Raw genomic sequence first — 16613 nt, forward strand, 5'->3', positions numbered from 1 at the left:
ACACAATTGAATTGTTTCTTAATCATAAATGTTTTTTTGTTTATAAACAGACAAAACTAACAAAGCATCTCTGTGTGTGTGTGTGGCCATATATTAATAATAAATTGATTTAATGTATACATAAAGTGCATTATGGGAGATGCCATCAGGACATGCAATATAAAAAATGTTTTTCCTCTAATGGTGATCAATGTTCTGTCTTCCTCTGGACATGGATTATCAATAACATATCACATGTGTTGTTGTTTTTAATTGACGTTCCGTGTTTTAAATCATGTTAAGAAGCATTTTTGAAGGAAATTCTCCTGTGAAGTTTGGTGTAATGGCGCCGTATTGAACAGTCATTTAAAAACTGAAGAGAAATGACAATGTGATCCTGATTTATGACAACTGTAAACACAACACTGACAACATTTACTGCTTAAGGAACATTTCTGATGAACATTACGCTGCCAATTGCAACATCCGCAGAAAAATCCATCTGTGAAGTGAACGACAGACCATCACAATGAAATAATGTTTTATATTTGAAACTATAATTTCACATTCTTCCGTGATGTATAATATATGTGACACAACTTTAATGTCATAAATTAAAGTTTATTCGTCCACATTCTCTTAGATGAACAACATTTGCCATGGAAACATCAACAATGACTTTCACTATTAAAAGGATTCAATCAAGTAATTGGAAATATTAAGAAATAATATTTAATATACAGATGATGTCTAGATAAGTTTGTTTCGAAATGATCACAATAATATCTGAGAAACTCAAGATCTGCTGACAGTCACACGCACAAAACACTGAAAGACACAAATGACCGAAAGAAATCAGCATTATACAATTAAACAAACATACTGAAACATTCAGAGCCCATGATTCTCTAAGAGTCTCTGGTTTGATCCGTTTCACGAAAGTTCATTGAGAGATTCATACAGCCAACAGACAGTCAGAGAGCAAAATGTGAAAGAAAAGGAACTGGAAGATTCCCAGTGTGTGAATACTGCATTTTTTCAACTGCACTATAAATCACAATAGAACAATATGAAAGACAAATAACAAAATAAAAATCGCAGAACACTCTCATTTAAGACAGATGTAAAGAAACCTTTGTGCCAAACCCCTCGAAACCTTGACACTCACTATTTTGTCTGTCTCCCCAAACACAGAAGAAACCTTGAAAATGTTTTTTATCAAGAACTTTCAGATGTCAGCTGACAGACGTTTGCGAGACAAGTTCTTTGGTAAATGTTGTGTGAACTTTCTTAGATTCTTTCTGTTGGACATTCATAAGCTTTTACATCAAAATTAAAATGAAATAATCTTCCTCTCTTCTGTGATGATAAGACACATGAAGCTTCAGTGAAATGTTTTACAGGTTCAGCGTTTATCAAACAGAACTTCAGATATGTGATCAAGAATCAGAGCATGCGCTCCGTCTTAGCCAATCGAATCTTAATCATCTCAGCCAATCAATTTGTTTGCCAATCCGCTTGGCCACGCAAAACAAATCTGCATGTGTTAACAATTTGAGTAAAGTTTTCCTGGACATCCCATAATTCACAGCTGATCACCGTCAGACCAAATCAACAATTTTTTATTTGCTGCAAATGCTTCTTTAAAAATTGATTTGTGTTAAATCAGCAAATTGCAGATCTAACATGACTTCTCTCCTGTGTTTTTTTGTGTAGTATTTAGATATACTTGTTTATCTGATATGGAGTCAGTTTTTCAGAATTTATTTCACAGAAATGATCTGACACGCATGAGGAGGTTTATGTAGTAACTCGTAATTTGATGTTCTGAGACTTGCTCACAAAAAGCCACAAAGATAAAAATATCTGTGTCATTTTGATCCATTATAGTTTGTTATGTTAAAACTGTATAAACTATTCCAAAGAATAGCAGAATTAGATTAAAGAAGATAAAACAAACCTTCTTTTCAGCACACGGATCACAGCTCTACACATCTAAAGAAATGAACACACACACATGTACGGTATAATAATAATAATAAGAAACAATCGATATGTGTGAGTTTATGTCTGACACACACATGCTCGTAATGCGCACACATTCATATAATTATATGTAAGTAACTTCTGCAGCCAATCGCAGCCTCTCATTAAGAAAGCCCCGCCCACCAGCCTGTGAAACTGGATTAATTGACACATTCAACTCCTAAACTCACTGTATCTGTGTATTCACACAACAACAAACCAGCGGTGACGATCTCCTGCGTGCTGAAAATAAGTGTACCATCATCTCTGTCTTGAGTGTTCAGATTAGAAACTACATAGAAAATAGATTTTTACTTTTGAAGAAATCTGAAGAAACTGTGAAGGATTTTGCTTGTGCACACGTCACACTGTAGTGATGCTAAGGCATTGCCATGGTGTTGCTATGTGCTCACTAAGGTTCTCAGAGCCTTTAGCATGTTGCTGTGGGTGGTTGATTTCTCTCTTGTTAACCTTGCTTTTATTATAATATAGAGAACACCGCTAGTTTTGGCGTATTGAGAACTGTTTGTAACACCATAGTTTTACTACAAATACCACGATTAACTGTGGTTACCATGGTTTGGGTGATTCTCACAAAATCTGAAAATGTCAAACACGATTTTCTCAAAAACACATTTCAACAAATTTCCTTAATATTCATGTTTAAAGGCAATGCTTTTAAAACTTTTACTGACAGTTTTACACAATGAATTATTTTAAAACAAAAACAATTGGCGTAACCATTTAAAGCTGTCAATCTTATAGCATGTTTTGCTTGAAACAAGCAAGTCATGACGCCTAAGCAAGTTTTTATTAATCATACATAACAAGACATAAATTAATTGTATTTTAATAGAATATGTAGAATACATGTGTCAGTAATGAGACGGGAAAAGGCTCTTTGTGACAAGAGAAAATTACGTTTTTAACTAGAAAAATCTAAAGTAATCTGTTAACTTGATGAGAAACATTAGTTTCTTTACATAAATTCAAAATTAATGTTAATATCTTTGTTTATTAAAAATGTCAGAGGATGAGAATACCAGTCCTGGACACTTCATTCCTCCAATATTTCTTCATTTTTATTAGACATAAATATTCTGTCAATCATTTTTTTTGTAATTTTTTGTAATTTGAGAACATCTAGTACATCCAATTGTTTTTTTTCAAAACATTTGATTTTTACTCTGTTTAAATTACAACATATAATGCACTCGGACTAATAATGGTTATTAGTAATGGTTTTGAGAAATTCAGCAAGAAAATGCATAAAAAATATATTGCTGTGTGAAAATGAATTTTTGTCCAAGGTAAATAACACAATTATCTTTATCATGAACATTTTTGTGTTATCAAACTGAACGTTTTGTCGGTCAAATCTTTACTGCCATGATGTTTCAGTGGCTTCGTGAGAATGACCCATTTCACTAGTAACCATGTTTTCTGTTTATTTGTAGTATATAATGTTTATTTTCCGAAGGGTTGACCCAAGGAGCGCCTCCAGACGTCACATGATATTCTTCTCTATAGACATGAGCCGAGTTTACCCATCTGATTGAAAATCGGCCGCATTGATCATTTGGAAAAGTCACAGCACACACATGTGAGTTTCAGTCGTGTCTGTAGCGTGTCTATTACACGCCAAAGAGAAATGTTTGGGGTTACAGGTTTGTTCAAGTCGCTAAGCCCTCTGTTTAACTGAAGAGAATGGTAGAGTTGTACTATGGCAAGAATTGTCACTAGCAAACAAACGAAGCCATAATATTTTCTGTGTATTTTCTATGCTGTATGCAGGTATATTGTAACATGAGGCTTTGAGCAGATTGATCTTCACATCATCAATACTCCCACAATCATTGATATCACCAGATACCGAGAACATCATCAGCCCGCTGCAGAATAAAATTCACGCCGCACCGAATCACGACAAACGTCCATTAGCAGAAGCAAGCGACCCGCGGTCCTGACCCCCGCTGGCTCTCTGACCCCTGACCTTTGACCTCTAGGCGCAGTGGGAGAGGCTGAGCTTCAGGATGCCTTCCGTGTGCATTTTGAAGAGCAGTTTGAACTCGGTGGGCAGCTGGTGTGACTCTTGCCACTTGGTGGTGAACTTGGTTCCCTTCTTGTCATAGTAATGATACGGGAGCTCTTTGCCGGTGTTTGGATCCCAGCCGAAGGGCCAGAAGCCGTACAGATGGACCTGCTCGCACATGGACGAGGCCAGCGTGAACATCAGGATCCCTGTGCTCAGACGCTTCGGGGACAGATGCTTGGTCTTCCAGTACCTGCGGACAGAGAAGTATTCTGCTTTTGTTTTGTTTGTCTTTTTAAACCTACACAAGTGTTCAAAAGTTCATGATACTTGACTGAATTATTTATTTAGGAAAAACATTAATTGTGCCTACATATTATTTTCTCTAGGTTTCTGAAATGTATGACTGATATTGGATACAGTTTTATATATTTTGACTGAAAATCACAACACAATTCCCAAAGTTTCATTTGTGTTCTTCCATGGTTTTGATGAGCATATGAATAGTTTGGTTACTAAATTAGATTTTTTTTGTGCATTGCAATCAATATCAATCAACCTAAAGTAAAATCGTTTTGATTTAGGCCATAATCATAATCAAACAAAAAAAACAGCTAACTAACACAATAAAAACATGATAATAATAATAATTTGAATGTTATTATTATTATCATAATTTATTTATTTTCCTCACCTTAAGGGTTTGCTTTTCTTCAATTGCTTGGTACTCGTACAATGACAATAAAGATATTCATTTATTCATTCATTCATTCATAACATAATAAAAAAAGGAACATTTTTGAACCAAACTCTTCAAATATTAGACTTAAAATGAAAAACATTCAAAGAGAATGAGTAAGTGAGCCCTAAAGGCTAAAACAGGAGTTTTTTCATTTTAAAAACGGAGAAAATTGAATCAAAACTGTTTCATTATCAAAGTTTTCATTTGAGCTCTCGCTATTTTAATTTTAGAAAAAGCACCGTAGAAAAAGGAGTAACAAAATCAATAAGCATGATCCGGCAGCTGTGTGAGTCTCACAAAATGATTTCATGACATTGACATAGAAATAAACTCACAACTTCACCATAAAATTAAGATTCTTTTATCATTTATTTATCCTCATGTCATGTCAAACCTGTATAAGTTCCTGTATCCTTCAGAACACAAAGGAAGATATTTGGAAGAATGTTGAAAACCAAACAACACTGAACTCCATTGACTTCCATAGTATGAACACAAAACCACTGAGACATTTCTCAAAATATCTCCTTTTGTGTTCCGCAGAAGAAAGACTCACAAACAGGTTTACAACCACATGAGAGAGAATAAATGATTTTGTTTTATTTTTGGCAGAGTCTATTCCTCTAAGAGGATGTTCCTGCGTGCACTTATATTTCCTTGAACTAAAAGCCACAAAAACTCAATTTTGAGGTGAAATGTGACCTGAATGTCTTAAAATGAGATTCACCCATTTATGAGAAACGTGAAGCCGTTGGCACATTTTCCACACAAACCAAAATCTTTCCATTAAAGCCGACCTCAGTACAGTGTGTTTATTCAGATGAAAAACCCTTCTGACAACAAACTGATGCTCGAATGCTTCGTGAAACGACACAAATATGCTCACATTGTAACGCTCTCAGTCCATCGCACACTAAACAGTGGTTACCCATAAACCCCCGGGAAACAAAACTAATGCCTCTCAGTGGCACATGTGTCAGCGGGAAAAATGTGACATAAATGACACAAGCATGAAGGTCAGCGGCTCTGTGTGTGTGTGTGTTTGTGTGTGTTTGTGCTCTCGGTCTTCAAACTGGAGTTTTGCTCAGAGCAAGGTTAGTTCAACCACCATCTCTAATACAACTGATATAGCTCTGATTAACCCAGAAAGAGAGAGAGAGCATCACACACATGAAAGTATGCCTGTATAGGGTTATGTGTATTGTGTATTGAGTTGGATGTTGTGTACGGCGTTTAGCTGTCTCAGTTTCTGTTAAACCACCTAACAGAGCTCCTGAGTCTCTTACAGGACTTAATTCTGTCACAGAGTTTCACTTTAATGGGTTGTTGAAGATTATAGGACAACAGCTCACACTGAACGATGCGCACACACACATGCACCGCACACACACACGCACGCAGACACACACACACACACACACACACACACACACACATACACACACAAACGCACACATACCGACTCGCACACACAAACACACACTCATGTTTATTATCTCTGTGGGGACAGTCCATAGGCGTAATGTTGTTTATACTGTACAAACTGTATATTTGATCCCCTAAACCTAAAGATCACAGAAAACTTGATGCAGTTTTAGAATAAATAAAAGGTTCTGTACCATTTATAAGCTTTTTTGCCTCAATTTTGGCGCCAACGGTAACACGAGTACCCATGAGTTGGTATGCATTCAGATTTGGGGTCCCCACCGGGATATACAATCAAGGCCACTCGCACACACACACACACACACACACACACGCGTGCATTCACACAAACACGTGCACACCCACACTCACACACACACTACTCTTTCTTTCTGTGTTAGAGTATTAATCATATATCTTTCTCTTCCTTTTATAATTTTCTATTTCATTGAGAACGACTCAGAACAGTTGAAGGTCTTGAATCTGGATTATTTTGAAATTTTCACGATAAAATTACAGTATCAGCATAACAACTTGATTTGTAAACTGTATAACTTTGAGAGAATTTCTTCATTGATGTGTTGTCTTAATAACATCAGCAGCATGTGATCAAACCAGTGAAGCAAGAATTACAACCTTTGAAATGTATTAAAACCCTGGATTCTTCATGTGGCCTTAGACTTTTAAACCTCACTGTGAACACCATGTTTTCATACAGAGAGTTACTGAAACCTCATGTGTCCAAAACACTGCATTTTCAAAAATGAAACACTGTGTTGTCAAAGTTGACAAACTCTTTTAAATACTTTTGATTGACAAGCATGAAAATATACCTCATACTAATGATTTATAAAAACGTTGTGACAAATGTAGGTTTCTGCCTGACAGTGATGATATTTCACTAAATTTAGGATGAAAAACTCTCCAAAAGGAAAGCTGAAACATGTGCGGTGATCTGTTCCTCTCTGTGAAGATGGATCGAGATGATTCTGGACCATCGAATGCTGCAGGATGCTGCATTCAGAAGTGATGCAGCATAAACTGCAGTGAGCTTGTGAGGCCAGAAAATAATTATACAGCGTAGAGAGCTGAGAAATCTACAGAAATCACAACACCGGTTTTGTGTTTGAGAAACCTGGTCTCAGCCTTAACACTTAATTTGTAAAAGTATGCAAGGTTTACGGCACAAACTTATAATCATTGTTCAGTTAACTCTTGACTCGTTCTTGAATGTCCACCGGGGACATTTCCACGACACTAAACACGATGCGGCACAAACCAAAACGTGATTGGTTGCTTTACCTATCAGTCACATGGCCTCTTGGGCGAGACGGTCCTCACTGCACAACCCGATCCGACTCCTCCCACTTTATATACTTAGCCGCAATTTGGAGAGTTAAGTTACCACCCTTGGTCTCTAAAGTTTGCTGTTATCAATGTCATCGTAATTTAGTTTACGCCTGTAAGTAATGATCACAGATAGATATGTAAACCCACACCCTTACCCTAAACCTATATTTTTTATGATTTAAATATGTTATTAAAAGACGTCAATAAATAAAGTTTGTCTTCAGCAAGTTTGTTTGACTGTCAAATAAATAACTTCAGTCACGACAAAAGGCGGAAATGGTAGAGCAATCTGCGCAAAACTGCTGCAGAAATCTGTCGACCAATCAAGACACAGTGGGAGGAGACTGGATCTAGTGTTGACCAATCACAATGCAATGGGAGGAGATCCCATTGATCCCTAATGAGAGCCTCCATGAACCGTTCCATTGGAGTCAACGAAGTTGACGCAACTCTCTCTTTCAACTCTCTCTTTTGACTCTCTCGTTTGACTCTCTCTTTCCAACCAGATCTCGCGTTCTGCAGTGAGAAGCTACTGTCTTTGGCAGGCCTTGGCCAAAGAAAGCGGCCAAAGTTACCTTTTTTTCGTCACAAAGAACTATGCCATCAAAGAACCCTTTGAAGCACCTTTTTTTAAAGAGTGGACCCTACTTAGCGCCTGTCAACAAAAGTATCATAGTAAAATTCACTGATAACATCACAATACTACAGCGAGGCCAAAACTGACATCATACTTCTGTGGCCACTGCTGAGCAGTTTGGAAGGGAACCTCTTACCTGTTGACATACTGCATAATGTTTCCCGGCCACGCCAACTGCACCTTCAGCTCGCCCTTGTGCTCGACAAAGAAGTCTACGAGCGTGCGCGTGACCGTGGCGGACGTGTGGAAGAAAAAGGCAGGAATCCACAGTATGGCACCATCAAGCTTCTTCAGACTCAAGAAGAAATTGTTTCTGTCCTGGATGGTCAGCAGGTTGTTGTAGTATTTCTCCAGAATGCTGGGGTTGAAGGTGGTGAGGTTGGTCCTGCGGCCCACGTCTTTACGGAAGACCTCGGTGGGCGCGAAGTTGCATCGGAAGACGAAGTCGTACTTGTCGATGTCCGGGCCACAGTGGCTGCCGGTGAGAATCCCACTGTTGCCGATGACGGCGCAGGTGTTGAAGCGCTTGTTGATGATGGGAGAAGAGTCTGGAAGCAGAGACTTGAGGTTCTCCCCGATGGAGAAGACGTATTTGTGACTGGAGTAGTCGTAGTGCATCAGTTGACCAACGCGCACGCTGCTTTTCGTCAGGGTGAAGTTGTGCGGCACGTCGATGTATTGGCCGATTTCTTTACTGTAACGCAGAAGACAAAACTAACATCAACAAAGTGAGAATGACACGTGAGAACTGATCACAAACACCAATGAAGAGTTTTCACATTATTATTTATTTATTTGTATAAACAGTTACTTCTGGTCCTTGTTTCTGATTGGTTGAGCAGAGTTCTAAGGCGTTATAAAATTCCCTGATTTATAACTTCTGACAGCATTAAATAGCTAAAATATCACTTTATTTAATGAACCTTTGATATGCATATGAAATAACCGTTTTATGAAAGCAATAAGCCCCACAAAGCAGTGGGTTACAGTGCATTTTATAACAGCTATGGGGTTTTAACACCCTGTTGTAAAATGCACTGTACCCACGGCTTCTTGGGGCTTATTACTTTAATAAGACTTACTGGTAGTCAGATAAATAAAAAAAATTCTAAAGTGTTTTCACAATTTTTACATTGTTGCAAAGCAGCTGCAAAAAAAACATTGTTAAAAAAATAATTAATTAATTGAAATAAATGATATAATTAAATGTAATATGATTCTATTATATAAATATAATTAAATATAGAAATTAGTGGTGGGCATAGATTAATTTTTTTAATCTAGATTAATCTAGATTAAAATGGCTCATTTGAATTCTGCCGAAGGCATTCAGAATATGTGTAGCACGTCACGTTTGTTGTGGTCATTTCACAGTAACGTTATGTTGTGTTCAGATTAACGGCGACATTTTTTTTATCCCGCGATAAGAGTCTCACTGCGTTAACGGCGTTAACGGCCCACCACTAATAGAAATCCTTATAGACAACTATAGAACATAGAAATATGAGAAAAATATGATCAAAAGAGCAATCATAAAAACAAGAAAATAGAAGAAACATTGTAATATACAATGTACACTGCTAAAAAGTAAGCAATTTTTTGTCATTTTCTATAACAAATATGTGAAATTAATTTCCTCTAGTAAGAAAAGCTACCTCAGATATAAAGTCTTGTTTTATGATAGAAAATATAAGATTAAAGAAAATATATGTTAAAAACAAGCAAAAAATATCTGCCACTGGGGTAGTAAAACAAACTTGAATTAGATACTTTAAATATTAAAATCTAAAATCCAGGTTTATTATTCTTAAGTTTCTTCAAATGATTGTTGTGTGTGTGATGTTCACCTCTGCTCTACATAAGCGGTCTTATTAAACCTCCAATTATCAGACTCCTGCAGGTTTTCGTTGAGAGCGTTATTGAGGGATGTGAAGGCAGGGTCCAGAAACTTCATTGCCAGTTGGGACCTGATGAGAAGAAGCACAGAGGAAACAAACATCAGGAAACAACACGGTTCCTCTGCACAGGAAGAGTCGGTCCCGTTGTGACCCGGATGGCAGATGTTGAAAGTGTTTCTAATCAATGTCGAGTCATCCAGCAGTCTGTCAGTCACCCCCCGCCCGGGGCGCTCGATGCCCGCTCTAATTAAAGCAGCGCTTTTAGACTCCACGCCTGCTCGCTTTCTCACTCTCATTTGTTAAAGCTTGTTCCGTTTCATTAACAAACTTATTAGAGTCTGGGTTAGCGCTTCAGAGGTCAGAGCGTTGGCTTGTGTTACAGCCCGCTGACTCTGAAAGAATAAAACAGTCGAGTTTGTTTTTGAAAAAAAAGTCTGATTATCCGTGTTCAGATGCTCGGCTTTGTGCTTAAAGACCTGATGTTGTTAAAGATCGAGGCCGGTAAACAAAAGGTTTTGTGTTTGAAGTCTGCAAGAATTGATTCACTCTTGTGTAAGTTCACTCCTCTGAAACTTCAAACAGATCCAAACACTTCAGAAACACTTTAACTTTCACATCAAGCATCCAAACTTAAGAAAATGTCTATCCCTAAACCCTTGAGAGTCATGAACTACAGATCACTTTGGATGAGGTAAACAATGCTGATCCAACTACACTAACGTTTCGATAAAATACAACCACGACCAAATCAAAATGTTAAACTAATATCTTTAAGATCGCGTTATATGTGTAAGATTAAAACATAATAATATTAAATACATTTAATATTGCTTCTGGACCAGTGTTTCCATATTGTGCTCTATGTTCTAACTCTCATGTTGTTTTTCAAATGCGTGTCCTCATAAACGGACGAGAAAGTTTTGTTGATTAATACGATCAAACACTAAACAACAATGGATTAGTGAAAGAGATTTGACTGCAGCTCTGCTGGCTTGAAGTCTGCTCTCTGGCAGAAGTTGAAATGACTCAAAGCAACAGACCTGAGTAACATATGGTCCCCCTCCCCATCTTCCGGCTGATCTCAATGACTCCTGCCAAGTAACCTTGAGTGCATCAAAACGGTTGTGATTACTGCAGAAATGAAACTGCCACACCAGTAAATCAGCACCAAGGACAGCGGCCTGTAGAACTCTCAAACAACAACAACAACAACAACACAACTACACAATCTACACAGAAATAACACAATACTCTGTCTCTGCCAATAAGTTAGAAAGCAATACTTGTGTCATTTTTACAGCAGCACACCAGGGTTTGAGAGTTCTCAAAGTAGTGTATTCAACTTTTTGTTTCTGTTAAAACATTTGGCTCATGCAACCATTCTGAAACAAAACACGTGGCTTGTTAAGGGAACAGACTCGTTTTCATGTGTCAAACTATACAAACGGTAAACAAATCCAAAGTGGATTGAGACCAGAGTGAGCATCCACATGTAAATAACATTCATTAAATGAAAAAATATACATTTATTGTCACACAGTTACAGGTTTGTTTTCCGATTAAGGAATATTTTCAATACAAATTGTGTATATGCAGGTATTATTAAGGCATCAGCTGCATGGAAGTCATTACTCTACGAAATATGAAAATGTAGGTTGTTCACGACCGATTTGCGCATGCGCACTGCGCATCATGACAACAGGCCTTTCCAAAATTCACCGTACAAGAGACACACAAAACATGATTCAATGACATCAAACAGTTATTGATGTACATGAAGGCGCGTGTGTTAAACCATGCGGATTAAAACGTGCTTTCCGTCCGAGATACACGACACTTATGACGACATGAACAACAAACGCATATAAAGAAACGTACACATACCGAAATCCCGCATGAAACATGTACATCCGCGGTCCTCCGGCGTTGGGGTATTTCGGGGCGGTGAAGATGAAATCTTTCTTTATAGACACATAACTGATCAGTGACAAAATGAGCAAAGCGATGCTGAACATCACCAGACCCAGAACACTGACGACCCGAACCATCTCAAACCACCAGCGCTGCGATCACACACAGAGAATAAACATGATGAATGTGTGCAGCATCATTTTCAGAGGATGATGATGTTGGATGAGGGATGCGGATGCTGCGGTCCGCCGCGTCTCTCATCAGGACCAGCCGCGTGCATCTCTTGCGTTTCGGTTAAAACATCGCCGGTCGGAATAAGGTTTTTCCCCATCAAATGCATAAACTCGAGCAGATATTTAAAGGAGACTCGACCCTATTCACATATCCGAGAAATAAACAAGGATTCGCATGCGGAGATGCTCGTGAGCGCGCGGACACGAAAGGGTTACACAACCGATCCTGTTTACACGCATACATCTGCAAAAGAATAATAATATTGACATTACGTTTTTGAGACGGATATATTATATTATTATTTATCAAGACATTTTTATAGTAGTATACGTAATCGTTTTTATAATAATTAAGACATTTTTACAAAACACGTACAAAACACGGACGAACGCAAACAGTATGCTTTATACGTTTTAAATGTTATCATTTTAAAGTGATAAAACATATTAATATTGTTTGATCACATTTTATAATAATCATACAGTATTGCATTCATGGCCACACCCCCAAACACGTGACAAGACAGAACATTTCCGTGTTTTAGGATAAAGCAGCATGTTGCATACCACACAAAATAGTTGCATGTGCAATTTTAGAAATATTGAGAATTGAGACTTTGAGAATATTTAGAATTGAAGAAAATATATTTATTTTGTTTATTTAGTCATATGAGGTTCTGTTATTAAAATTATAAAAAACATTTACATTTAGTCATGTAATTGTAATTTTAAATCATCAATATTTTTGTCAATCAACAGAAACCTTCGATACACAGCATTTGTTTTTGCAAACTTTGTCACAATGAATTATGGGACTGTGTTGAACACATCTACATAGAAAGTGCCCTATAAAGTCAGCAGGGTGTACATACACAACTGTACACAATTACACATTATATAAGTACATCTACACATATGCATTGACAAACACATACCCGCATGCATTTAAAGTCCTGTCCACGTATAGCTTTAGTCAAATCAGCTACCGACTGTATAAAGTTGAGCTACGCACAGCTATTATTAAACATGGGTAATGAATGAGGCTGTCTTTAAGAAACACTGGACATCTAATGCACCTTTACTGTAAAAACATTAGTGGAAGCGGCAGAATATAAACAACACAAATATCAATATCTTATATCGCGCTTCTCCATAGAACATAATGAACGCTACAAAATTGTCCTCTCTCATGAAAAGTTAAAAAGTTTCTAAGGGAATTATGATGAAAAACTCATCAATTTCTGTAGCTTTGGGGAGTGTTAAATAATCGAATTAGTGGAGCACATATACTTGTAAATGGGCTGCGGTCGAGTTTAAAATAAACAACTTTCACAGCAGAGAGAGTTATCATTAAACAACCACACAAAATCAAACATCATATACTGAACTTGGTGTACAAAAGAGCAAGAGAACAACTCGAACAGCAACAACCTACAGTAATCCTGTATCTAAATCATGAACACTTGTGAAATCAAGAAATTTGATTGAATATCTTGTCCTCTTACTTGCTTCTCAAGTAAATGCGTCTTCATTTTAGAATGTTTAGACATCTGTATTGAAACCAAGACGTAATGCTATAGATATTCTATTGTGTAAGTGCATTTGAAGAGTACTGTGAAACTTTGCTGTTGGGTTTGCCAGATACTTACTGTAGGTTTAATTTACAATTTTGTTTTAAACAAAAACTTACCTAGTTCTTACATTTTCTTTCATTAAACAAGACTAAATGTCTTGGTTACTTTTCTTGCTAGGTAAATGTATCGTAATTTATGAAGTTTTAAATATTTTTACTAGAAAACAAAACAAAAGTGCCCAGGAAGAATGTCATTTTTGCATTAATGTCATTAATGCCAGTAATGAAGAGAAGTCTCTTCTTGCTCATTTTGAATCTCAAAAGTCAACGTGTTTTACTCTTTATTAAAGTAAAGTTGAACTCAAAATAAAAACAGTACTTTTAGGAAAACATTATGTAGAAATCAAATCTACAGTTAGTTACTGGCAAAACTGCTGGACAATTACAGCAAAGTTTTATAGTGCTGTTTTCAAAAATCATGGTTTTTATTATGTTATCTCTTTCTTATTGTGTTTTGTTTGTGATAGTTAGCTGTATTTTTTTTAGTAATTATGGCTCAAATCAAAACAAACCAACTGCAGTTTAACTGATAATATTTGGAATTCACAATAAAAAAAATGATTATCTCATTTTGGAAGCAAACTCTTCATTAACAGTATATGGAAACACAAGATTATTATCTTTAAGCATAAACTTCACAAAAATATCTCAGATGGCTCTGAAATCAAAACATTCATGCTTTTGCTTGTTGGAAAACAAGACAAAAAACTAAGAAAGAATATGATTTTTGCAGGATATATCAACAGAAATGTTAGGAAAATTCATGATAAACTCTTGAGTGACTGTAATGTTCAGAACTTTCATAATTCTCTCGCACACATCTTCACATCAACACCTGAAGTGTTAAGAAGTCTGCAGCACTCTCTCTCTCACCATGAGCTCTAATAGCAGAGTTAACATTCTCTGGGTGTCTAGAGATGGTTGGTCAGTAGTGTGTATTTGTCATGAGTGGTCAGTGGAGGAGAGAGAGAGAGAGAGAAAGAGAGAGAGAGGGGGATGCACCTGCAGATGTTGAGGTGGAAACAGCAGCGGCGCGGGCCAGATGAATGAGGGTATTATATGAAGAGACGGCTGCTGGGGTTTTGATGTATAGCCTCGGGGTCAGTGGGTGTAGGACCTGCGTGCAAGTGTGTGTGATGGTTGGTCAGGCCAAGGAGAGATACAGTTGCTAAGCAACAGACTGACCAGAGAGACCCATCTGATTGGAGTTTCATGGGATTAATTTCAACGTGTAGAAGATGACCAGAGTCAATCACAAACACAGAAACATTCATTGAACAGAGAGACAGAGAGAGAGTGGTTTAAGTTTCACACATCTGAGCTCAGTGTTGTGTTGTGGTCAGTGTAGGAGAATCGGACTGTATGCAGGGTACAAGCACAAGATGATGGTTTGTTGATTGAAATCTATCGTCGTCATGTCCAAAAATCATGTAATCAACAAACGGATGCAATAAGCGATGTATGTATTGATTAAATCAGGAAGCTCAGCATATAAACACTAGCGGTCACATGAGACACATTTAGACAGATGTTATGATCAGGTGTAAACATCTTGTGTCTCAACTGAACACTTGTGATGGGATCGTCCGAACGTGTTTCAATAGAAGGTGCAAACACTGCCTTTAGTGTCCGGCTTGGACCTCAAGAGGCTTGACCTCACTCTAACTCTCTCTCTCTTTAGTGTAAAACTCATTTAACCTGCTGGTCATGAGCTCATGCATCACACTGAAACACACACAGTATTTTTCTGTCGAGAGAGAGAGACAGATGATCACAGAAATACTGTAAATTTAGATTAGAGTAGACACAACAACCTCAAAAATATTCTGAAACATTACGACTTAAAAATGTATTTCTTTTCATTTCTGCTATAAATATAAAGTGCAAATAATATATATACGTACGTATTTATATTATATTATATTTACTTATATTTTATGTAAGCGTTGGGTGGTTCTTCACCTCCACATCGGGCTTTAAAATCCTTTAATGCACGGCTAGCCGTGGATTAACCCGCTTATACCATAGTTATTTGCCAAGTTAAAGCTTTTATTGATGTTTACAGTGTCATTTTCGATCAAACAGGTGAAAACGACGGTTGGAGCTACCCGTGTGTTAGAGGCTTTTAATGCACACCTTCCAGCCAATCAGAATCCAGTATTCAAACAGACCATGGAATAAATACATTTATTTAATGATTACTAATAATAACTTTATTTTCTACAGCACCTTTAAATGAAGATCTCAAAGCGCTTTACAACAACAAATAAAATCATACACAATCACAATCAAAACACAACAAATAAAAGTAAGGATTCTAGAAGCCGAGTTTTGCACTACCTGCAATTTGATAAGGGTAACTTTTGACACCCCAGCCAACAAGGCATTGCAATAATCAATCTGTGAAAACACAAACGTGTTAATCAAACTCTTAGCTACAGGAAAGGACAGCATCGGACGTAATCTGAATAAAAAGATGTTTTAACAGTGTTTTGAACATGAGGCTCAAAAATTAAATTAGGGTCGAAAATAACCCCCCAATTCTTTTTTTTAGAATTGTATTAGTTTTTGATTGAACTGAATGCCTCTGAATCAGAAAACATTAAAGCAGGCGTCGCCTGCAAACAAAAGAGTTTTAGCATTAGTAGCCTATTATCATCTTAATATCAAATACAAGGACATTTAGATATTTGTTGGAGATTTGTCAAAACATGCTTGTGGACGCTTCAAAGGAAAATGCCGTTTTTA

General features: G+C 37.1%; 1 protein-coding gene across 1 annotated transcript; it reads right to left on the reverse strand.

Annotated features, from left to right (window-relative positions):
• Positions 1-596: 596 nt before the first annotated feature.
• On the reverse strand, positions 597-12432 carry st8sia3 (ST8 alpha-N-acetyl-neuraminide alpha-2,8-sialyltransferase 3). Its single transcript, XM_056730149.1, has 4 exons — positions 11973-12432; positions 10038-10157; positions 8327-8884; positions 597-4289 (listed from the first exon to the last, which is right to left on the reverse strand). The coding sequence occupies exons 1-4, from the start codon at positions 12134-12136 to the stop codon at positions 4007-4009; spliced, it is 1125 nt and encodes a 374-aa protein (XP_056586127.1). The 5' UTR covers positions 12137-12432; the 3' UTR covers positions 597-4006.
• Positions 12433-16613: the final 4181 nt, after the last annotated feature.

Source organism: Triplophysa dalaica, chromosome 19 (assembly GCF_015846415.1).
Source record: "Triplophysa dalaica isolate WHDGS20190420 chromosome 19, ASM1584641v1, whole genome shotgun sequence".
In the NCBI taxonomy this organism is placed as follows: Eukaryota; Metazoa; Chordata; class Actinopteri; order Cypriniformes; family Nemacheilidae; genus Triplophysa; species Triplophysa dalaica.